Raw genomic sequence first — 23963 nt, forward strand, 5'->3', positions numbered from 1 at the left:
TCTGCTCATGTTCAGATGGAGCCTCCTGTGTTTCAGTCTGTGCCCGTTGCCCCTCACCCTGGCGTTGGGCACCACTGAACAGAGTCTGGTCCATCCTCTGACACCCACGTGAGATATTGATCCCATTGATCAGATCCCTCTCAGCTTCTCTTCTCCAGCTCAACAGCCCCAGCTCTCTTAGCTTCTTGTCACAAGAAAGATGCTCCAGACCCCTCCCCATCTTTGCACCCCGGATGCACACCCCAGTCTCCCCTCTCTGTCCTTTCTGCTCTAGAAACACATTAGCTCTCACCCACTTCATTGCTAATCATGAATACAACTACCCAAACAGGTGTGTTTGCCCCCCTGACCCTGCATGCACTCTCCACACAGGGAGTGAGCAGGTGATACAGACCTCCAGGTAATCTTTAGAGACTAGCGCAGGAATAATGATTTTTATTAGCAAATTCTATCACCATGAAACATTCTTCTTAATTAACCCCTATGTTGCATTTCTCTGTTGATTACATTTAGTACATTGGATATTAGTGCTGTTTTCACTATTTCTAGAATTTACAGGAATGTTAGCAAGAAAAAGTTTATCTTCACCACACCTACTGATTATACTTACAACAAATAAACATTTGTATAGAAAATAATAAGGTCTGGAGAATTTCACAGGTCACCGGACTATGTAAGGATTCTGGAGAAGGCAACTGACTTTAAAACCACTTTGGATGATGAAAGAGAAATAAACCTTAGATTCAGATTCAAGCTTAGCACTCTCTGGGTGTGGAAGACCTGGTGGTGGGATTTTTCCCAGATTTTCCAGTGCAGCACAACAGGAATTACAGAACATTGATTTACAGCAGTCAAGAGCCTGGTTCATGTGTCCCTCTGCACCTCTGTCACCTCCTTGCGGGCCATATTTAGGCTGTGTGCCCAGCAGTCAGAGAGATGGATCTTGGGTTCAATTGCAGGATATTATTTCTTTAAATTGTCTAAGAAAGACATCATTAGGGACTCATAAATGAGGCGCTCTGCTGCTGAGCCTAGATCTGGAGCAGCAATGCCACACCAGCGAGCACCCACTTGGAGGGATTTTCTCTAGTTTTCAGGTTAAAAGTCCACACGTATGTTGGCCCCCTCTGGCGTGTTTTGTACACAGGACACCGGTACGTACTGCGGATATCCTGTTTGTCAGCAGGAATGGCTTTGATGAAAATAACAGGCATCGCTGGGGTTAGCTCCTTGAGCCTTGCCTCTGCAATTATCCCGGCCTACAAAGGAAAGAAGACAAAGTCTTACTTAGATTTCCACGATACCCATCAGCTGTACCCCAGGACGCACGATCCTCTGTAATGTTTGCACCAGCTGATTGTTTTGGAGAGGTGCAAACGTCTTTCCTGAGATCATGATGGTGGATGAGTCTTTTTGAGGTACGGAGGGTCTGGATCAAACACCAAGTGTAGCTTCTCCCAAGGATACAAGTTCCTGCTCTCATCAGATGCTCAAACCCACACACACCTGAGCAGGCCATTACAGGAGAACGATGTTCCTGGCTATGTCCAGCCACATCATCCTCGTGGAGCTCATACTCAAGAGCAGAACCAGCTCATGGGAAGTGTTGCTTGTGCTGGGACCAGCTGTGACACCTGAGCAGGGCTCTGGATGGAGATGCTCACTTGAGAAAAGCCTCAAAGGCACCAAGCCACTGTCCCACTACGCCACCAGAATTTGAGCATGACCTGGGATCCACCTGTCTGGGCAATGAACGCACACAGCATTTTGTGTGGCCACAAAAGGCACCACAGGCCTTTCCACACCAGCAAGGGGGATTCCAAGAGATTGTTTCTAAGGGAATATTGTCATTTAATAACAAGTCCATATTATTCGCTCCAAAGCAACACTGAGCAGGCTGCCCGACCCGGGAGAAGGAGAGTTCCGCTGACAGGGCATGAAATGAACGGCTTGTTTCTCTAACTTGGGTCTCTCTGGAAACTTATGTTTCTCTTTCTGACAATAAAATGCCCCCCACATCAATCCATTTCCAGGAAAGCCTGCAGAATCACTTAATGGTGGTGAGAGAGACCAAATTAAAACAAATATAGAAACGGAAATAAAACTTCTCAGTGTTAAAGAAACTGCCTCTCACTGTGGCTTAGCCTCACATACCGTTATTATTTCAAATGCTTTTAGATCAGAGTTGTAGGATGAGATTCAACCTCTCCAACAGTCTATTTAGCTCTGCAAATGAGTGAAGAAAAGTAATCTCTCTCACAACACATCTCAGTTTGCTGTACTAATGTACTAATGCCATCTGTTACACTACGCTATGATAAATCCAACTCTGATGTAGGATTTTATATTTCCAATGTGCTGAATAAACATTAAATAATTCTTATAATACCTTGCAAGAAAGCTATTTATCAAACATTATTATGCACTCTTTTTAAATCCGTATCTTCCATTTTTGAGGCTGGATTTTGATCAGATCACTCTTTCTTTTTCCTGCTGACAATTTTTCAAATAGAATTTCCAAGTATATTCTACCTATTTCTGGGTTAACAAGAGTTGAAATATTCCTGAGGCATCTCTATGGAATACATCATTTTGTTATGTCTGGGCTGATTTGCATTTGCATTTTTTATGGCTCTCATCATCAGAAATTAATTCTACTCCGAAAGCAATTTTCCCTGACTACCGGCACAGCACACCTGGTAAAAAGCCACCGTTGTGCACTCAGAGAGCCCAGGCCTCTGATCCTAAAGAATTCCTCACTCCTGCTTGTCCTGCTTCTCAACAGACAATCTGAAGAGTGAACATATTGTGCTGCCACATATTGATGGGTCCAAAGACTCAAAGCAGTTGTCACAAGCCAGGGATGCTCACAGACGGGCCCAAATAGATACACGGTCAGGAAATATCCCCCCATTCAGCTGCTTTTTGGGGTGTTTAGGGCAACAAAGATGCTGAAGGGAGTGGAGCATCTCCCGTGTGAGGAAAGGCTGAGGGAGCTGGAGCTCTGGAGCTGGAGAAGAGGACACTGAGGGGTGACTCATTCATGGGGATCAATATGGAAAGGGGGAGTGTCAGGAGGATGGAGCCAGGCTCTTCTGGGTGACAACCAGTGACAGGACAAGGGGGAATGGGTGCAAACTGGAACACAGGAGGTTCCACTTAAATATGAGAAGAAACAGTAAGGGTATCAGAACACTGGACCAGGCTGCCCAGGGAGGTTGTGGAGTCTCCTTCTCTGCAGACATTCAAACCCGCCTGGACACCTTCCTGTGGAACCTCAGCTGGGTGTTCCTGCTCCAGGGGGGATTGCACTGGATGAGCTTTCCAGCTCCCTTCAACCCCTCACATCCTGGGATTCTGTGTTACCAGTACAGGCACCCCTTCACCACAGCTAATTTGGGGTCAGTTGGCTTAGAAACCTTCAGCAGAGAATCACAGAATCATTTTGGTTGGAACAGACCCTTAAGATCAAGTCCAACCATAACCAAACTCTAGCACTAACCCGTGTCCCTAAAAATCTCATCTCTACGTCTGTTCAGCCCCTCCAGGGACAGTGGCTCCAGCACTGCCCTGGGCAGCCTGTTCCACAGCAAGGCCGGGCTGTCTTTCAGGTAGAGTTGCCGCTCTTTGCAGGGAAGGGGGGCTGAGGATCTGACCAGCAGGTAACATCGCTCCAAGGCTGCACAGAGATCAGTAGAGTCAGTGGCTTCAACTGGACATGGGGAACGAGAAGAAGAGCTGTCCAAGGAGCACACAGTGAAGACGACCTAATGATGTGCTGTCCAGTGAACGCAAATGAGAGAGGAATTTTTATTACTGAGTAGTTTAAGAGTTGAGATACAGATGGAAAAGGGTTTTCCAAGTTGTTAATTTTTGAAAACAGCTATAAGTAAGAGACTGGATGTTGACAGCACAATTTACAAGTGTCCCCTTCAAGGCTCCATTGTAACTGTACCACTGGAGACCTCACCTTGAGCCACATCCTACTCGCGCCCTCATAGCTCCCAAATACACAGGCATTACTGACAGCTGACATCTGCAGGAAAAGGCTTCACCTGATGTCCCAGCTCCCCACTCTGGGAAATATTTCCATTGGATTTGATGTACCTGGTGCCTCTGCAGAAGAAGGTGGCAAGCTGTGATATTTAGGACTGGACCAGCAGAACTGGGCTGTGCCAGGTCTGCGTTGCAAATTGATGCTGTTTTCATCTGCATCCACTGCTGGGAGGATCTCAGATAAAAATGAGCGGCATGGAAGTGTTCCCAAAGATCTCGAGCTACTTGAACTGTCAAATAAATGTTACCGTTGCTCACCACACTGATCTGCCCTTCTAAGCCTCTCTGCTGGTTTAAGACTGGTGCTTTACACAGGCATAGCTTTAAAAAGGACACAGAGACCACGGCTCGTGTGGCTTGAAGGAGGCACGATACGCTGTGCACAGACGGTGCATCTCGTCCAAGGACACAGTGCTGTGCTGTCCACACCTGGCAAAGCTTTGGTGGCGCGTGTGCTGCCAAACCCACCTCTGCCCATGTCCCGTCACGCTCCAGGACCCGCGGTGAGGAGCAGGTCACACACTTGGCCTCAAATTCTCCATTGCTGGGAGCAAGAGAGCCAGGAATCAGTTTGCCATCTCCTGTGGCTTGAGAGAAAATGTCCCATAGTGTCACCAAACTATCTCTCACCGAGTCCTACTGACTTCAACAGTGCTACAGCAACACATCATTTGGACCCGAAAGAATCCGTTTGGTTTCATTTCATCTAATAGCTGCCTGTTGTTTTGTAATAGATGTTTTATAAATATAAGACACCCAAGGGCAAACATAAATGTTTAAATAAATAGAAAAATGTGAGTAGCACAACATAGAGGGAATTTTGCATTTTTGGAGGCGCAATCTAAATGTGAAATATTCTTTTAAAAGTGGAGGTGATCCCCAGAGAAGTTCTTATAAACATGAACTGCTGTTCATATCAGAGGATTAATTTGGAAGGAGTATACAACCCAAAAGAACTGTGCACCTGGTTTAAAAATCCTGCATCCATTAATAGAGCTGCTGCTCACTGCATTACAGGTAAAATGAATAGTTCCACTAGGTGGAAATGATATTTCAGTGTGAGCAGCAACACACGAAAATAAATATTCTTTTCCTTTCTGAAATAAATGGAAGCAGGATACCCAGAGATTATGAATGGTTCTGTAAAAGTAATTGCTCCGTATCTTTCAATCACAAGGAAAATGTTACCAGAAAAACACATTTACTGAAGTCTGGATGGTCTCTGAAGACAAACCTCATTGCTGAACGCAATCACCCACACATGTTATCAAAGGGATGCAGAGGGCCACGTGTTGCCAAAACGATTTCTGGCTTTGCACCATCAAAAATTCTCTCTCATCGCTTCCACTGCCACTCGGGGATAGGTGAAACCTGGGCAGAACTCGGCCATTTTGACCAGGATATTGTATTTTCTAGCAATGGTGGCAACAATGGTAAAGGAACACTTAACAGCAGTCACTGGAATTTGTGTTTAATGGAGTACTCTGCATTCAAGACCAGGGATTTTTGTAAACTTTCTCTGTACTGTTGTGTCCAGCTGATTCATTTCAGCTTAAAACGTCAGGTTTTGAGGGTAACCGAAATGCAGTGTTCCCTGCACTGAGGGGCTGTGGTCCCCAAGAGCCGCAAGGGCTTTTGTTCGGCAGCGACACCAAGGGCTTGAACAAGGGACCAGGCAGGGAACTGTAGCACCAAGTCTTAGGAAACGGGCTGGACTGGTCTGGGTTCTGCCGCTGTGACTGTCAGCGGAGCCAAACCTGTGGAGGCAGGAGATCCGACCTTATACCCACGTGAGATCATCACTGAAATCTTCTGACAGAGCCTTTGCCCACATTCCTGACTGCCTGTGGCTCTCCAGACCCAACGTGCACGTCAAGCCATTTCCAGTGAGAAGATGGCCTGGAGCTTTGACCTTCCCAAGGATTTGTGATAAAAGGCACTGGCTGCCATCAGTCAGTGAGATCAAAGCTTTGCCTAATTTCCTATCTTTTGTGGAATACTACTGCAGAGAAAGAGCTGAAAAATCAGCGAAGAATATTAGATCTGGCTGGGATACGGTGTATAACAGGCATGGTCTCTCTCCTCAGCATCCTGTCACCAAGCCCCGCAACGGATAAAGGAGGATCATGAGGGTTACGATCCCCAAAGAGCTGCCTCAGAAATAAAAGCCTCTTCTTGGGAGAGGGTAAACGTGACACAGATAAGTTGTGGGTGACCCACTTTGATCAGCCTTCCCTCTCTCACAGATCGCGGGCAGCAGGAGCATCTCACCGGCTGCACAGAGCACGAGCTGCAGGAATCACCGTCATTGAATCCTCACGCGCAGCACGAACTGGGAGTCGTGGTGCCACAGGCCAGGCAAACCGAAGGCCCAAGCCCCATTGGGATTTGTCAGCCTAAGGACTCTGGCTCCACAGACCGCACTCCTGACAGCTGACAGCTGTCAGAAGGAACGGCAGGGACAATCGTGCTCCTCTGGGACGCTGCTCTGAGCGGTGCGCTGCGAGAGGAGCGCTGACAGCAGCCCTTCGGCTGCCCGGTTGGTGGGTACGGTTCTTGTCTTACCTGCCCTGAGACTGGCTGTGCTGGAGCTGAAAGGTTCTGGGCCACATCCAGATGGGGAAAGAAGAAGAGCAAGAGCCACTGACACTCTTCTGTTTGTCCAGGATCAGCCCATCCCCGCCCATGCTGAGTTTGCACCCTGAGCCGCATTGACCATACAGGTTAGACCTTCACTAAAGCTCTATTTGGCACCCTAAGTGGGGGGGCTAAAGGATGTGATTAATTTTTCTCACAGACCCTACCTATGCAGATGACATTCTGCAGCACCTGATGGTAGAAAGACAGTGATCAGGATTTGGCACATCCCACCTATTCATCTCTGGGGACACAAAGATGTAGGACAAGAGGAAACGGCCTCAAGTTGCACCAGGGAAGGCTCAGATTGGATATTAGGAAACATTTATTCACAGAAAGGGTTGTGAAGTGTTGGAACAGGCTGCCCAGGACAGTGGTGGAATCACCATCCCTGAAGGGGTTGAACAGACGTATAGATGAGGTTCTCAGGGACATAGGTTAGTGCCAGATTTACGTTATAGTTGGAGTCAATGATCTTAAGGGTCTCTTCCAACCAAAATGATTCTATGATTTGACAAAATCAACAAGGACCCCATGTTTTCTGCCTGTAGTAACACCATGAGTACTGATCACAGTTTAGTCAATGCACACCGCAGTTGAGATTTATGTTGTCAAAAGTAGATGTACCTGTTCAAGTTGGCTGCCCTGAACTCCCTTCAGAGCTGTGGAACAGACAACTCCAAGGTGGGATTCACCTGACCAGCTTGGGTACCCACTCCAGGCTGCAGAGGAGAGGCTCATCTTTCACATCTTTACCATTCCTGAAGAGTCAGCTCAAATTGCTATTTTAGATGAGCACCTGGCTGGGCTGAGAAGTTCTCCAGAGCACAATAACAAGCAATAAGGGTATAACATAATAATATATATGCAATATATATGTAATACGTAATATTCTCTCTCAACAGAAGAGCCTTGGTGAGCTCACCTGTGCATCCCAGCGCGCACCCTCCATGAACAAACCGTGGACATACGCCCCTTCCCGAGGAGGACTGGCAAAATCTTCTCTGTTCTTTTTTGTCACGTCACACTGCAAGGTCATCTTGTCCAAAGGCCACTTGTTCTTTCGGGCTGTGGACTGCATGATGGCTGTCAGGAAAGACTGGGGATTGAAGAATCCAGCAAGCCACACGGTGGAGGGTAAGGAAAAGTCTCCTGTCCAGGCCTCCAGCTCCTTGATGCGAGTAAGCAGGTCAGCAAACCATGTGCCCAGGCTGGCCGTGGAAGGGTAAGCCCTCTTTATCCAGGACTCGGGCACTGTGTCCAAGAAAAGGGCATTCTGCAGGTTCTCCATGTCACTTGTCATGGTCAGTTCACCCTGAGTGAGAAAGGATATAATTAGCACTGGTAATCATTTAACCTGAACAAAGCCTCCTTGAAAGCAGAAGCTAGGAAGTGTGGAAGAGCATGACACCCTACAGGGTCACTAGTGTTCACATACTGTGAATTTCTTCAGGAGTTTTGTCTTTCAGTAACACCTTATATTACATATTCCTGCATTCTCATCTTCCCTTCCGTAAAAACACTGCTTGGAGGAAAAGCTGTGCAACAGAGTGACAGCGAGCATGGGCATCCTCAGTTGTCCCAGGGCTTTTTCTATTTTCTCTCATTGACTGAAGATCATAGGGCAGATTTTCAGAGGTGAAAAACTCTTCTCACGCTGCCAGGGCAGGATCCTGGAGTCTCTGATGATTTACTCCCAAACTCTCCAAATGTTTGTTGTGTTGAGTGCTGTCCCCCTCCTCTCCTCCACTTCCCCTCACTCCCTCCACTATTACTTTGCAGCGTAAGATTTTCTTTTTGACTTCACATGCCTGCAAATGTAATCACAGTTTCTTTCACAGCAGGGAAACACACAACACATTAAGATATGATTCAGCCAAGTGAGATATAGAGAGAGGTTTGGCTTTTCCTTTATCCAGCAATTAATTATTTTTAAAGCATTTAGAAACCTGTATCAGTTTCTCCCAGGCAGGAGAAGAGCTGGAACATCACTGCAGGGCCAAAAAGGGTTTCTGCACAGCAATCCCAGCATCCCTCTTCAGCTGCTCTGCAGAGGGTCCCCAGTGCCTGCTAGTCTAAAATTAAGAAAATTCCTGCTGTATCAAGCTGAAATTACATTGAATCTAAGCAAGAGATGCCAGGATGGCATTAATCACAGAATCCCAGAATGTCAGGGGTTGGAAGGGACCTGGAAAGCTCATCCAGTGCAATCCCCCCATGGAGCAGGAACACCCAGCTGAGGTTCCACAGGAAGGTGTCCAGGCGGGTTTGAATGTCTGCAGAGAAGGAGACTCCACAACCCCCCTGGGTAGCCTGGGCCAGGCTCTGCCACCCTCACCATGAAGAAATTTCCTCTCATATTTAAGTGGAACCTCTTGTGTTACAGTTTCAACCCATTGCCCCTTGTCCTATCACTTGGTTGTCACCAAGAAGAGCCTGGCTCCATCCTCCTGACACTCCCCCTTTCCATATTGATCCCCATGAATGAGTCACCCCTCAGTCTCCTCTCCTCCAGCTCCAGAGCCCCAGCTCCCTCAGCCTTTCCTCACACGGGAGATGCTCCACTCCCTTCAGCATCTTGGTGGCTGCGCTGGACTCTCTCCAGCAGTTCCCTGTCCTTCTGGAACTGAGGGGCCACAACTGGACACAATATTCCAGGTGTGGTCTCACCAGGGCAGAGTAGAGGGGCAGGAGAACCTCTCTGACCTACTGACCACCCCCAAATTAATGCTGAAAGGACAGTTAAGAGAAGCTGTTAAAAGATGCAAAAGTTTTTCCAGCAGGTTGCACAGAGGAGCACACGGACAGGGCTCACAAGCCCTGCCCAGGGTGGCGGGCACTGCTCAGCAATGACGGTGACATGTCATGGTGCATTGTCCCCAGCACCATCTACAGCAAGTGTCCCTGGCACAGCAGAGGCCTCAGCCCAGCCCAAGCTCCTGACAGAGCCTGCAGCTCACCACGTCCCCTGTAGATCTGCAGCTACAGAAGAGGTTCAATACCCAGGTAAGAGACGAGGGGTTGGGAACTCTGTCCATCAAAGCATCCATGCTGATGGAGCCACACAGCACGCAGGAGGGATCAGTGAGTGCCAGTAGCAGGTGACTCCCTTCTGCAGAGGACAGAGACCCCCATCTGCCAACCTGTCTTGCTCTCTGGGGACATTTGCTGCATGGAAGTTTGGATCCAGGACACCACTGAAAGACTGCTGACTACTATCCCCTTGCACTCTTCCACAGGGCCACCAATGATATCCAAAGACGGGGGTGCTGCTGTTCAAAGGGATCTGAACAGGCTGGACAATTGAGCTGGGAAGAACCTCATAGAGTTCAACAGAGGGAAATGCCAATTCTTGCACCTGAACAGGAATAACCCCACGCAGCAGCACATGCTGGGGACCAACGTCCTGGAAAGCGGTTGCAGGAAAGGGCCTGGGAGTCCTGGTGGAGAGCAGCTGAGCACGAGTCAGCAACGTGTCCCTGCAGCAAGGCCACCCGGGCTGCACTGGGAGCAGCGTTGCCAGCAGGTTAGCGGCAGCGAGTGCCCAGCACTGGTGAGGCCACAGCCGGCATGCTGGGTCCTGTGCTGGGCTTGTTCAGCCTCAAGAAAAGATGGCTCAGGGAGGATATTTTTGATATCTATAAATATCTGACGGTAGCAAGTAAAGAAGATGGAGTCAGACTCTTCTCAGTGGTGTCCGGTGACAGGACAAGAGGCAATGGGCACAACTTATACCACAGGACACGCAGGTACAAACAGACCACTTCCAGAACAACTCATCTGTGATCCTGTGACACTCAGGCCAAGCAATCTTCAAAGACAAAAACTTGCAAATCTGGGCTCAGCTTCTACAGGTACATAACGCCCTTCGCAATTTAAATCTGTGCATGCCTTGTGCTCAGCTAGAGGGGTACAACACACCATAGCATTTTGGAGACTTATAATTAATATTGATCACAGGTTTCCACTATAAATACTTATATTTGTCCCCTTCTCATATTGCCAAAATTCATCTGACTTACAATCTCTCTTTGCCTCTGGCTGCGTGTTTTTGGAAAGATTAACTGAAATCAGCGGAGTTGTTGCTGAGAATGAGGGCGAGGGAATTGGGTCAGTCTGTTCACATTAAGAAATCCCAACTGTTCTTTCACAGGGCTTCAGTGCCTCCAGCCATGGGGTCAGCAGAGGTGCCCTTTACTGGGGCCACAAAAATCTATGAAGCTTTAGCAAAAGCTGAAATCTGCTTAAAGCAACCCTAACACATGTTTAGCAATGCTTGTCAGAGTTCAGCAGCTAAAAATCTCTGCCGTTTATTCCTGCGCTGACTGTGCCCCGGAGAGCTCTGATCTGCAGATGACACCGACAGGCGACAGTAGGACAGATCGCAGCTGGACACCCAGGAGACCATGGGACAGCAGCAACCAGCATCCTTGTTGGTGGCCTGTGCTGCATCTGCCACTAACAAACGGCAGTGGGCTGAGTGACCAAGACTTATGGCAAACGAGTATTCGGCACTCTTGAGTTAGCAAGCATTTTCACAGAATCCCAGAATGTCAGGGACTGGAAGGGACCTGGAAAGCTCATCCAGTGTAATCCCCCCATGGAGCAGGAACACCCAGCTGAGGTTCCACAGGGAGGTGTCCAGGCGGGTTTGAATGTCTGCAGAGAAGGAGACTCCACAACCTCCCTGGGCAGCCTGGGCCAGGCTCTGCCACCCTCACCGAGAACAAGTTTCTTCTCAAATTTAAGCGAAACCTCCTGTGTTCCAGTTTGTACCCATTGCCCTTTGTCCTATCATTGGTTGTTCTGCAAACTGACCCGAGCTTGGAAGACAACTTGTCATCGGAGCGGGGAGCCTCTGAGCTGACCACGCTGCTGCCAATGCTACAGTGGGATGCCAGCTCCAACAAAGGGCTGCAATGCCATCCACCCTCCACACCACGTCTTATCAAAGGAGGGAAGGCCGTCAGCTGAATCCAGGCACTGGAAACAGCCATTCTAGCACATCTGGGCTTTTAACACTTTTTTCCCCCCCCTTTTTGTTTCTGTGAAATTTTCCAAACAGCCACAATAATATTGCCTGACACTAAGCAAGGGCAGTAGATGTGTCTCCACAGCACCCATCAGTTCAAACCGGAGCTTTGCAAGCCCCCGCAGCCCTGGGATCACCGCTCAGAGTTGCCCCCCAGAGATCAGCGGCTTCCCATGCAGAAATCCCCTCCCTGGCAAATATTCATCTCTCAACAGGATGGATGGGTACAAGGCGTTATTAAACCTCTGCTCCAAAGCTGACTTGCTAAAAGTAGTAAACTTTTGAAGGCAGCAAGTATCTGAACCTGCTGGGTTTCCCCATTGAGGACAAATTTCTGGTGGACAGAGAAAATCATGCATACAAAGGCTTTAAGGTGTTTTTTTGTTTAAACAGTCTTGAAGTTAAAAGCAAGAAATAGGGTTAAATGAAAAGGTGGAAGCAGGACTATTTGCAATTAGTCCTAAAACACACAACTATAACCACTTTTCAAAATACGTCACCTTCTGTCATTTCACGTGAGCAGTGACCAGGTGTCTGCCACTAAATAATCTTATTATTTCTTTTCAATTATTTTACATCTGTAGGGAATCCCAAAATGACGGGTTACCTGGTAAAAGGTCTTTAAAGTCCTGGGTGATTTCAAGCACAAGAATCCAACACAAACTAAAGATTTCTCATTTTGGTATTTGCCATGAAGTGACAAAGAAACAAAAGGCAGCGCATGCCCCATGCATTTCTTCTTAGGCCGTTTCACTTTATCTATAACACACTTTAAGACAATGTACTGACCCACATATAAAGCTCACACAACAGAAAACCATGTCGTTGTCTCATCAGGGGTTCTATGAGCTGCCCAAGGCTGCTGATGACTTGACCTCATCAGGGGCAGTTGCCGCAGGTTTCTATTGAATAACTTCTACTGAAGCACTGGTGTGACCATGCATGGCAAACAAACCTCCGAGGGAAAAAGTCCTGCACTGGCCACAGCAGGACGCTGAGAACCATGGGGCCTTCTAACAGTGACACTCAAGGGGTTTGCACACTGGGAAAGGGTTTAAAGTGAGTGAAAAGATTGCAAAACGTGTGCGAGCAGTCACATTGATTTAAAGACGTAACTCTCATGATCATATATCCTGTCTGGTTTTATTTCCAGGAAACACATGAATTAGAAAATGTAAATCTCAGGAAGACTTAAGAAAAGCAATTTTTAAAGCCTGCACACTCAAGCAATATGTGCTTGAATCTCCTGTGAGGGTTCGCAGCATCTCTAACAGCTATCTCAAGTAGTTGTCCAAACACAATTATGCATAAATATGCATTTGAGATGCTGAATACTAAAGTACATCCAGAATTATTCAAGTTACTTTTTTTCTGGTTTTTTCCAAAATTCTGGGAGTAATTTTGATTAAAGACACCCTTGAAGGAAACCCCAATCAGCCTGCAGACAGTCCCTCAGGATGAGCAGACTATTGTCACAGATGGTTTGCTCAGTTAAGGTTATTTTCACTTGATACAGTGAAATACCCAGATAGCCTTACAAAACTTGGTCTTACTTTATTCTTTTATAATATTTATTATCCTCATTTTGGAGTCTTACCCTTCAATGAAGTTGCAAAATAGAAAAGCTGCTGGGAAAAATGATGCAGGGTACAACATTAACATGCAAGTGTTTGAGCCCAGCCTCTGGTCTCACCAAAGTCACCCAGAACAAAGGGCTTTGAAATGCAACATGCCAGTTATTTTTGATGGCTACCAGTCTATTGCAATTTCTCTTCCTCTTAATGGGATGTCTCCTATTTTTGGACCAAACAATCACTTTCCGCTACACAGATACAATGAATTATTCAAAAATTCAAATTAGGCGTGACATTTCCAAATCGCCTTCTTTGAGCAGATAGTCAGTTAAAAACAATAAGACTTGCTTCCTCTGTGTTTTATTTATTCTTTACTGAGATCTGTGGTTCCTGTTATATAAACTCTCCTCCTCTGAGCGCTGTCAGTAAAGATCCCCGAGCCCAGAGATTAACGCGCATTAACAGCTTTCCTAGGAGCTGCTCTTAGAAGGAACAATTAAAGACTGATTTCCCTCCCAAACTGAGTGCGAGACCCAGCTGTCACGTCGGGACAGCAGCACTGACGACAAAAAGAGCCAACAGCATGGCCAAGCGTTCCCCGGCCCTCCTGCGGTCCCCAAGGCACAGGGAGGGCTCATGGGGGACGCTGAGCAGTGACATGAGTCATGAACAACATCTCACCCAGCTCTGCAGGGACCCACACACAACCTCTGCTTGCAGGAACAGCATTGCCCACTGCCGGGGTGTCAGACCCTTCAAACAAATCTCCTCAGCACACACAAGAAGGAGAAATGCAAATACAAACAGATACTGCAGCTCACCTGCTCTTCAACAGTCCCCTGGTCCTGGCCCTGTGCTGTCTCTGCACCGCAGCGCCGGTGCTGTGGCGACAAACCTGTGCAGTTGTCAGAGGTGCCTTTTCTGCACATACCACCTCACCACTTTGCCATAATTTATGGCAGGCTGTTGGGGAGGAATTTGCACCCTCTGTTATTGTCCAATTTCTGTGGTTTATTTTGTCTGGGGTTTATTTAAGCCCATGCATCCACTCATTCCCCCTACCAATATTAAATAGCTTATTCTTCTCCACATTAAATCTAATTGCTACATATTGTCCCAGTTACAATTATATCTTGTTTGGTGCTCCAGGACTGAAACATTAAATCACTTCTGTTTACCTGTCTCAGGAAACAGAATTTTCAATTCCACCTTCTGCTAGAAAATAAAGGAAATCCATTCATAATAATTGACTACATAAATATCAGCCTGTTTTGAAACTGATCGTACATACTGGGCCACCATGAAGTGGATATGGTATGTGTCTGTCTTTAATCAAGACAATAAGCATCAGCAGGGAGTTCAATGCAGAAGGGTCTGAGGCAGCACGGACCCAGGCTGCTGGTTCCCAGCGCACAGTTGGGATTTAGGAGCAGCCTAGACCTGCCCCTGCAGAGCTGCAGCTGCCGAAAGCCACAGAGCCACCCCTAGCAGCGCTGCGTGCAGGCTCAGGTATGTCCTGGGAAGATCTCTCTTTGGAGCTGCCCTCAGGAGAGGCCGGGATTGTCATTTGGTCTCCAGACAGGTCCTCCTGGCTCCCCTGTGAATCTGTTCTGCTAGCGGGGTCACACAAAGTAGCTGCAGTTCATTCAAGCGCGATGGTTCTCTTGCCAGGCAAAGTACTTCTGCAAGCTGAGCATTTTGGTGAAATGGGATGACAACTTGTCATTCAGGAAATGATGGGACAGGGAATGCCCAGCGACTGATGTCCTTCCTTACTGCCTCGCACCATGAAATGAAAACTGCCTGTAAGGAGGTTGTAGCATGGAAGGTGTTGGTCTCTCCTCCCAAGTAACAAGTGATAGGACAAGAGGAAACAGCTTCAAGTAGTGCCAGGAAAGGTTCAGATTGGATATTAGGAGACATTTATTCACAGGTTGTGAAGCATTGGAATGAGCTGCCCAGGGCAGTGGTGGAGTCACCATCCCTGGAGGGGTTGAACAGGCATATAGACGAGGTTCTCAAGGACATGGGTTAGTGCCAGAGTTGGGTTATGGCTGGACTTGATGATCTTGAGGATCTCTTCCAACAGAAATGATTCTATGATTCTAAATCATCCAGTGAGCAACTTTGAGTTGATGATGCAGAGAAAGCATCAAGGTAGCACTGAAGCCACCAGCTTTCTGCTGCAGGCTCCAGGCAGCGTTCCCCTGCTATGCTTAGGCCTTTCCAAGGGCTGGACAGCACTCGGCTATGGTGAAGCATATTTCGGGATGACAAGGTGAAGGGGAAGTGTTGCCACAGGACACCAGGGCTGGGCAGGCAGGTCCTCACTCAGCGCAGTCTGATCTCTGCTGGTTTATCCCCTAAGGGGCAGTCAGTAGCCTTTTATATTTTGCCCCACCAACTGCCTGGCAGGGGAGTCAGCAGATGAGTTCCCAAAGCAGCAGATGCAGCCTCAAAGCACAACCCTCCAGCACGTGCTGCTGAACCCAGAAATTCGCATGCTACCTGGTGTGTCCTGCCAGCCCCAGAGCTCCTCACTGTTCTCCACAAGCAACGGTCAAAGCCACCACCCAGAGGGACACACACGACACCTCCCTGGAGCAGAGTCCAGTTTCTGACCAGGATGGAGAAGCAGCTGTGGGTGGAGCAATCACGGACAGTATCTCCATAGGGAAGGTCCACTCCTGACCCTCTTCCATTAGCAAATGACTCATACCCAGCAAGGGGAGTTGTATGTCTTCTAAAACTTTTGAATTTTTAGGCTTTTTCTCTTATAGCTCTGGACATTTTGTGTCCTTACCCACGAGCCTTACCCTTTCCTTTGATTTCAGCTCAGCTTTTGCCTTTAATGATGCTTTGTTACAAGTTTCCCCCAGTAACTGGACATTTTGTGAAAAGATGTGATTTTTTGGCTCACCTTTAAATAGGCCATCTCTCAACTTCTGAGTGACCTACTGTTGCTGTGCTGCAGTATCAGGTGGATAGAACTGCCTCTGTTCCCAAAAGCAGTCTTTGCTTTGTGTATCTTTAACCTCTCCCAGTGCCTGCGGACAATGTGCCATTTGAAATCCATCTGTGAACCCTTCCCCGTGGAGTCGAGTTGGTTTTGCAGCCAGCAGTGCTGAACACAGACTGTGACCCCTTTTATTCCCTGAGCACCTTTTCCATTCATCAAGATTTTTAGGGCAATGCACTCGCAAGCACCCAGAGCTCCTACCTTCAGCCCCAGGTCCAGCTCCTTGAGAGAGCGCTTTATTTCACTGGTGAGGATGTTCATGCGCTCACATTCCTGGAAGGCAACGACAGCGTATGGTGTCCTCTCTTCCACCTTTGCCATCAGTTCTGCGATGTTAAACTCATCCATCAGTTTCTCTAACATCTCTTCCAGAAGAGCTTTCACCTGTGTGCCGAAGGGAAAAGAGAAAGGGATGTCAGTGACCGACCCGCGGAGCTTCCCCCGGTGACAGCTGCCTGAACGCGGCACGAAAACTCCATCTGCCAGTTAGTGTCTCCGGAACAATCAGTGTCAGCTGCGCTGGGCATCGCGCCTCTCAAAGAGCTTGCCCCATCCTATTAAAATTCAAATGCTTACAAAAGTTAATGTCAGATGAGCAGCTTTCAAAATGATGGTTTAAAAATGTCACTATGACTTGTAGCAGTCTCCTTTCCTCTTGAGTAGTTTTAGTTCTCCAGTCAGATCCAATGCAAGACGGTGGACGGGGCTATAGACTGAACTGAGCTTCAGGACAGCTGAGCTTATGAGCTGGTTTTCTGTGGTATATTGACGATTATGTATGTGGTATATTGGTGATTATATAAATTATATTATTAATTATATAAAATGTAATTTTAAGCTGAATTTGGCATTTTGAACTAATAGAGATGTGGAAGAAAAGCATAATGAAACAAAATTATTTTCTGGTCACTATCACAGCTTGATTTGGAAACTTTATATCTCTAAACACTAAACAGGGAAAGCTCCAATGGAACAGGATGTTTCCAGTGTCTAAAAAGTATATAAATCAGATAAAAACCTTTCTGGTTGACAACAAGGCGTGAAGCCCCTCATCTTCACAGGATCAGCTGTATCCTTCATGGTTATGTGGACTGTTAGGCAGCTTGGTATAGAAGTTTCTCATAAAACACTTGACTTCTGTGCTGGAATCTTCTGCTTCTTGGGGATTTTTCAGGAACGCAGAATGCACAGTCACAATTCTATGATCTGATGTGCAAATCTGGGTGTGCAGGTGGCAGAGGCGACCCAGGGTGATTTTATTGCCATGCCCACCAACATTCACATTTTGGACTCTGTACTCCAATTTCCTCCCATTGCTGCTCTTTCAAACCCTCCACACACGTCAGACGTCACCAAGAGGTCGTTATTGCAATCAGCTATGTGGCTAAAGCTAAAGCTCATCTGGAAAAACTCTTCAGTTGCACCTCAGGTCCGGTATAGAAATATTCTCTAATTTCAAATTCCCCTGCAAATCTCTTTGGCTCTGATTTTTTCACAACAACTACAGCTCATTTTCTGTAATGTGGCCCCAGAAACCTGTGGGAATAACTGGACTTGTCACAGCCTCAGGAAAAAGAGAGGCTCACCATCTCCCTGCAAGCTCCCTAAAGCCACCCTGTGCTAGAAACCCTCAAACAGACGAGCTAAGAGACAACTGTTAAATCACTCATTCAAGGACCAAAAGGAAGGGATACAGCCAGTGCCAGTTATAGCTCAGATAATGGGAGAGTTCACCTCCAGAAGAAAATCAGCCGTGGGAGTCCCCCAGGGGCAGCGCAGTGCGATGTGGTTACAATCAGGTTTATTTTGGGCCACTTTGCTTCTGAGAGAGATCACGAAAACCATGAGGACTCCTGTGCTCCTTTGACAGTTTTCCTGACTGTCACCAGGAGGTTGCAGGGTGGCTGTGCCCTGTGATACCACTGTTGGATCACTCGCTGATCATTTTGCTTCTCTGGCCAAGGAGTCTAATTGTATTTCAATAGCAAAAGGACTGGGAGGACAGATGTGCTTACACTGCCTACCTGTGAGCACCTCCTTGGGCTTTGCTACCTCTGGATTGTTACCCACACCTCAAATTCCAGTACAAACTGAAAACTGAGCACTTGCAAGAGCCCCTTAGGAGAAGGCAGCAAGTTCCCCAGCTCCACACCGAGCCAAAGGAAGCGTGTGTGAAACCACAGACTTCATAGAACATTTCTATTAGGCATTCATTAATTTGAAAAGCCTGAAACACAGAGCTGGGAGCTTAAGACTGCAGAAATAAACAACAGAGCAAGTGTTGGCTGGTTTCAGATTCTGTTATGGATGCTCAGGCCAGATTTTAACGAGCTGTGAGTTTCGAGAGGAAGGGCTGAGATCAGTCTGGTACGTAGCCGCAGCGAAGGAGTTCAGCTGGCAATAAGGAGTTACAAGGCCCCTGGGAGCTGGGTGGGACCTGATGGCAGCAGAAAGAGGTGGGGTGAGCTCTGGGTGGCACATTGTAGCTGCCAGATGATGTGCTCGGGGACCCATTGGTATGTACATCACAGCACGGGGCACAGGGACCAGTGGCTCAGAGACAGCGGAGGTCACAGAAGGTTTATTTGCAGTCTCTTCACAGGGTGATAATGAAGGTACTGCAGTTCAGGGGGTAATTAAAACCCACTGTTCTATCACTGACAATACTCCAGTGACATCCCACCACAGTGATGTTCTGCATAATATGAAGCTAGGGGTTTTAGACACTCAATTTGTATCCAGCAAAGGCGGAACAGATTATAATAAGCAGTTGTGAGAGAAATCTGAGCTAGACAAGGCTACTTATGAATGAGATGGGTATCAAAATTCAACAGCTTCTTCCTCTACTGCTCTCACCGTTTCGTCCCTGGTCCCCACTCCTCCTTCGCCCACGCTGGTGTCCCGGGGCTGCATCTCCAGCATGGTGCGGAAGAGCTTCTCGGAGGTCTGGGTGAGGAAGCCAATCTCAGCATTGGGATGGAGGCCATACAGATAAGGAGACTCTGGAGGCAGAGCATCATCTATGTACTGTACAGAGAAATTCAGGTTCAGGTTAGATACAGAGCCGGGGCCACTCTGCCTGTAGAGTTTGCAGTGCTGGAATTATCACCCATCTGAGTAAGTAATCCCAGGCTGATCTAACTCTGCATGTGGCTGGAGCGCCAGCGAACTGATGGCAGAGAGGAACGTATGATTGTTTACAGAACTGCTGCTGCTCCTGCTATGAAAACTCAGTAATTGCCAAAGTTTGCCTTGGCTACATATCTCAGGCCTGGACCTTCTCTAGCAATTATCCACTGTGCATTTCAGCATAATATCCTGAAATCTCTTGTGAGAATTTAGCTTCCAGTAGTAAAGTTTAATGAATAAAACCAGCCTAATGCGCCTATCTCTGCAACTGCATTTGTGTACAAAGAACAGATGAGATCAGTAAGTAGATCAACAAGACCCGTCAGTATTTCTCATCAAAACTGATGATAAAAGGAGCTTGAAAGGGCCATTTTAGCAAACAGTATGCGGATGTAATTTTCCAGGAGCCCCACTCAAGTCTCAAGAACCGATACAGTTGTTCTATTCATGCATGAACAGAATGAGCCCATGATGAAGTAGCAAATTATCATTAGACTTGGTTCATCCAAGGGAATGCTGAAACATCTACAGAAAAAAAGATAATGGGAAATAACAGGAGGTGTGTTGAAACACTGCAGTCCTATTCATTGCCTCCTAAGACAGATTACAGAGCAGTTATGGAAGACATTATGGTTATGTGTATAAACAATGCCAGAAAACAAAGAGCTTACCTGATGATAGCCATTATAGTCCAAGTTCCCTGGGAGGGGGAATCCTGGAGCAAGGAGGAACTCTCCCTCCAGCATTTCGGGCTTAATAAATTCTTCCAGGTAGGTTTTGCAAAGCCGCCTGTCCCAGTCATCTGTGATGTGACCTCCGTACATAATCTCACCAAAGAGGTAGCGTAAATCATCGTATGGGACCTGAAGAATAAAGCAGGAGGGTGTGAAGGAGTTGGGACAGCCGGAGCTCCACCAGCTGTGCTGTGGAACCACACTGAGCCCCAATCTGCACAGTCGGTGCCTCCACTTCACCGGCTCAGTTAACAAGTAAACAAGAATTAGATAGAAGTTAAATCCTGCCCAAGAAAAACCGGATCACAGCAGAGATTTCTGTGCAGCTTCCCACTGAAGTGCAAATTTGTTCTAAGCTCTGCTAAACTAAAGACCGCTATGTATTTTCAAAGAATAAAGACCACAGGCACTATTTGCTGTGGTTTGTGAGCTGCTACAGATGTGAGTGGCACTGAAGCTTCTGATTTCGCCACAGAGGTTTAACAAACTGTGAAGTTATAAAACCAAAACCACCAAGGAAATGGCATTTAAGGAGACTTCCCAGTAGTTTCAGCACAAGCCAGCCCATTTCTGGTCTGAGTTACGTACCTTTGTGCTGGCCTCGAGGTAATTATACAGCACGTTCACCGAGATAGTGAGGTCGCCAGTGTTGAAGGGGTAGGAACGGTTCCAGCCTTGGGGGCCAAATTTGCGCCTTTCTGCCACGGCAGCATGGAAATAGCAGAGGGCAAAGAGGATGCTCTTGAACTCGTTCTCCCGGGTGCACATCTCCAGCGTGTCCTGCAATACAGGCAGAGAGGCAGGGTGTGTAAATTCACACTGCCCTCAGGCTCAGCGGCTCTCAGGGCCTCCCAAATACACCAGACAGTGGACAAGAGTGAACTGATTTGCCCAGTCAGTTCATTTCTGCGTAACAGACCCATTTGCTAATCTTCTAAGTTAGTGCCTTTGCATTCCAAATTCACTGGCAAATTATGATGCATATTTCTGAATTAATATTTTCTTTCCCAACTCAAAGCAGCTTCGTACAGGAACACATACTGACAGGCCTGGAGAACAGGAGCTGAGGGGAAACATCGCTCTCTGAACTGCCTGAAAGGAGCTTGGAGCATGGAGGGGGTTGGTCCCTTCTCCCAAGTAGCAAGTGATGGGATGAGATAAAACGGCCTCAAGTTGCGCCAGGGGAGGTTGAGGTTGGATCTGGGGAACAATTTCTTCCCCAAAGGGCTGTGGGGCATTGGAACAGGCTGCCCAGGGCAGGGCTGGAGTCACCATCCCTGGAGGGGTTTAAATGTGTAGATGAGGCTCTTAGCGACATGGGTTAATACAAGAGTCAGGTTACAGTTGGACTATCTTAAGGGTCTCTTCCAATCAAACTGATTCTATGACTCTATAATTAGTGCACCCATCCAATGCCCCATCACCTGCACGTGCCCCACATCCCATGAGAGACATGGAAAGAGGCACCAGACAGGACAAACGTGGCAGCAGTGGGATCTGGACCACGGCTCCGCAGGAGGCTCCTGCCGAGGACACTGTGCCCGGCAGAACTGAAGTCCATCCTGCCCCTCAAATACAAAAGGTTTCCATGGGGCAGCATTTCGCTGAGCCGCAGGGGGTTATCGCAGAGAGGTCTCTGCACAAAGCCAGCCCTGGTGGGAGCTGCAGCAGCTCATTTACTGACACCATGACTTTGAGCAGCACACCAGGGCAGAGATGCGGGAAACTGCTGAAAATCCAAGCAGGGGAGATCAAACATTTGCAAAAAAACAATCTAATGCAGCCCTTTAAAGTCAGCACAGCAATGGGTGCTTCCTTTCCCTTCTTCCTGGTGACGCTTAAAGTTCGAATATCTACGAACAAATAAGCAGAACTGTGGTGTCGGAGGTGGAGAGTCTGGAGCCTGAGTCGTTCAGTCAATGAACACGAGCAAAGGGAACAGGTCTCCAAAGAACTCTGAGCAGTGCTGGGAATGAGGTTTCAGCAAGCTGGCACCAAGGGGAAGCCGTCTTTATCTTAAAAAATACAATATTTGACCCCTGCTCAGCTGGGGAGCATAACAGAGTCTAGAGTCTGTGCTGGAAATAGGGAACCCATCACTCTAAAGTGTGCAAGATGTTGACTGAGTGCATAAGATGATCAAGAACATCCCAAACCGTGTTTTCCCTTTGATGAGACAGCACTCTGAGCTTCCTTCATTATCAGAAACCTGATGAAGAACTGAATCAAATATGTGCTGAGCACCTTTCTCATTTTAGAAAATGTCCCCGGACTTCAAGGGGAGCCTGTGTGAATGAACATGAAGTTAGAATACAGCTCGGTCACATTCGGCCTCTCCAGTTGTGCATTCTTCCTCAGCTACAAAGCAGAACAACATTCCCTGCACAGAATAACAGTTCTTCTTTGTAGCTTTCAGCTGAAAGCTAAATTTGAACATCCATTCTGTATAAAGCAGGGAAATGAGGTGTAAAAGGACCCTACCCACTCACTCCAGGATTTCTGATAAGAGCAATTTAGAAAATGCTAATTATTATGTGATTGAAATGAGCAGAGGCAGGATGAAAATGTTACTTGGGACAAAGGTTCTCCCCTCCCTTTCTCTCCAGGACATTTTGTGGAGTTCAAGAGGATGAATGACAGTAGATAAAAACAGAATAATCTTCCCTGACTACTCAAAATAATGCTGTGTGGTGCCTCCCCGCCTCACCCGCTCAGCAACATGAGCTCTCACACTCCCGATTCCCTCCATACCAATGTCTCAGGGCAGAAATTGTTCTGAGCTACCCCCATTTCTCTGCCCCATGGACCAGGGCCTGGCGTTCACAACAGGCTGGGGTTGCTCTTGCCTGGTCCCAAATGACAGGAGGCTGTATGGAGAGAAAAGAAAGCAATCCTGCCAGGTTTGCCCTGTGTATTCCCAGCACAGTCGTCGTCAGAATGGAGAGGCCACAGTAACGTCAGCACAAGTGATCCAAAACGGCAGTATGAGGGGTGGTAGTTCCTCCAGGCCCTTCTGGTTGTGCAGGTTTAACAGCCAGGGTCTTGCTGTGAGAGGCTGGCGTGCTGAGGTAACGGTGAATGAAGGTAACGAGCGCTCAGGGTGGCAGAACGTGATGGCCTGTGTCTTTAGGAAAGGTATCACCGTAAATGTGGGATGTTAGCCCTCAGCCTTTTGTGTCATGCAGAGAACGGGGTCAGCAGAAGCACGGCTGCCTGCAGCAGTGAGACGCACGAGGCTCCGGTGCGGTGACACGTGGCTGCTCCCTGGGGACAACGGCACACGGCCCCTGCCCCACGGTGCCCAGAGCCACCAACGGAGGCCACAAAGCTGGCTTGTTCCATCACTGCGTTACAGCTCTAACGCTGATCTCTGCTCTCTGCAGCGCCAAGAAAATGTTTCCCATCGTTTTTACGTGCTCTGTTGTTGTGTGCCCTGCACAAGGCTCAGATGCAGTTCCAAAGAGCGGGGACAGCGGCTGCTGGAACAGGAGCGTGTGTACGTGGTCACCATGCAATACAAGCAACGAGCAATCTGCCATCAGCTATTCTTCTGTGGGCCAGCAGTTCTCAAGATAGCCTTGTCTGGCAAAGCAAGCCCTCCCCGCATGGAGATTTCAGGTCTAATTTACAACACCTGATGTCAGCAAGGTTGGAGCTGAATGGCCTTTGAGCACACAGCATCAAGTCCCTCCACACTGCTCTGCAGAGTGATGTGGGATGTGACCACATCAGCAGTTCTGAACTTCTAACCCTGGCTCAAAAGAAGGGCAAAAAAAGCAACA

The 23963-nt window shown here is 47.7% G+C and overlaps 1 protein-coding gene across 19 annotated transcripts in view; it reads right to left on the bottom strand.

Moving 5' to 3' along the window:
* Positions 1–406: 406 nt before the first annotated feature.
* LOC136109470 (dynein axonemal heavy chain 9-like) overlaps positions 407–23963 on the bottom strand; it is a 194874-nt gene continuing 171317 nt past the window's right edge. For all 19 annotated transcript variants that reach the window (XM_071816733.1, XM_071816735.1, XM_071816739.1 and 16 more), the window contains 6 exons: positions 20770–20961; positions 20119–20310; positions 19175–19345; positions 16520–16702; positions 7619–8008; positions 407–1259 (listed from right to left, as the gene is read on the bottom strand). In XM_071816733.1, coding sequence (XP_071672834.1) covers positions 1032–1259; positions 7619–8008; positions 16520–16702; positions 19175–19345; positions 20119–20310; positions 20770–20961 — 1356 coding nt within the window. In that variant the 3' untranslated portion in view covers positions 407–1031. The remainder of the gene's footprint in view (positions 1260–7618; positions 8009–16519; positions 16703–19174; positions 19346–20118; positions 20311–20769; positions 20962–23963) is intronic.

The sequence above is a fragment of the Patagioenas fasciata genome, chromosome 18 (genome assembly GCF_037038585.1).
Source record: "Patagioenas fasciata isolate bPatFas1 chromosome 18, bPatFas1.hap1, whole genome shotgun sequence".
Classification (NCBI taxonomy): domain Eukaryota; kingdom Metazoa; phylum Chordata; class Aves; order Columbiformes; family Columbidae; genus Patagioenas; species Patagioenas fasciata.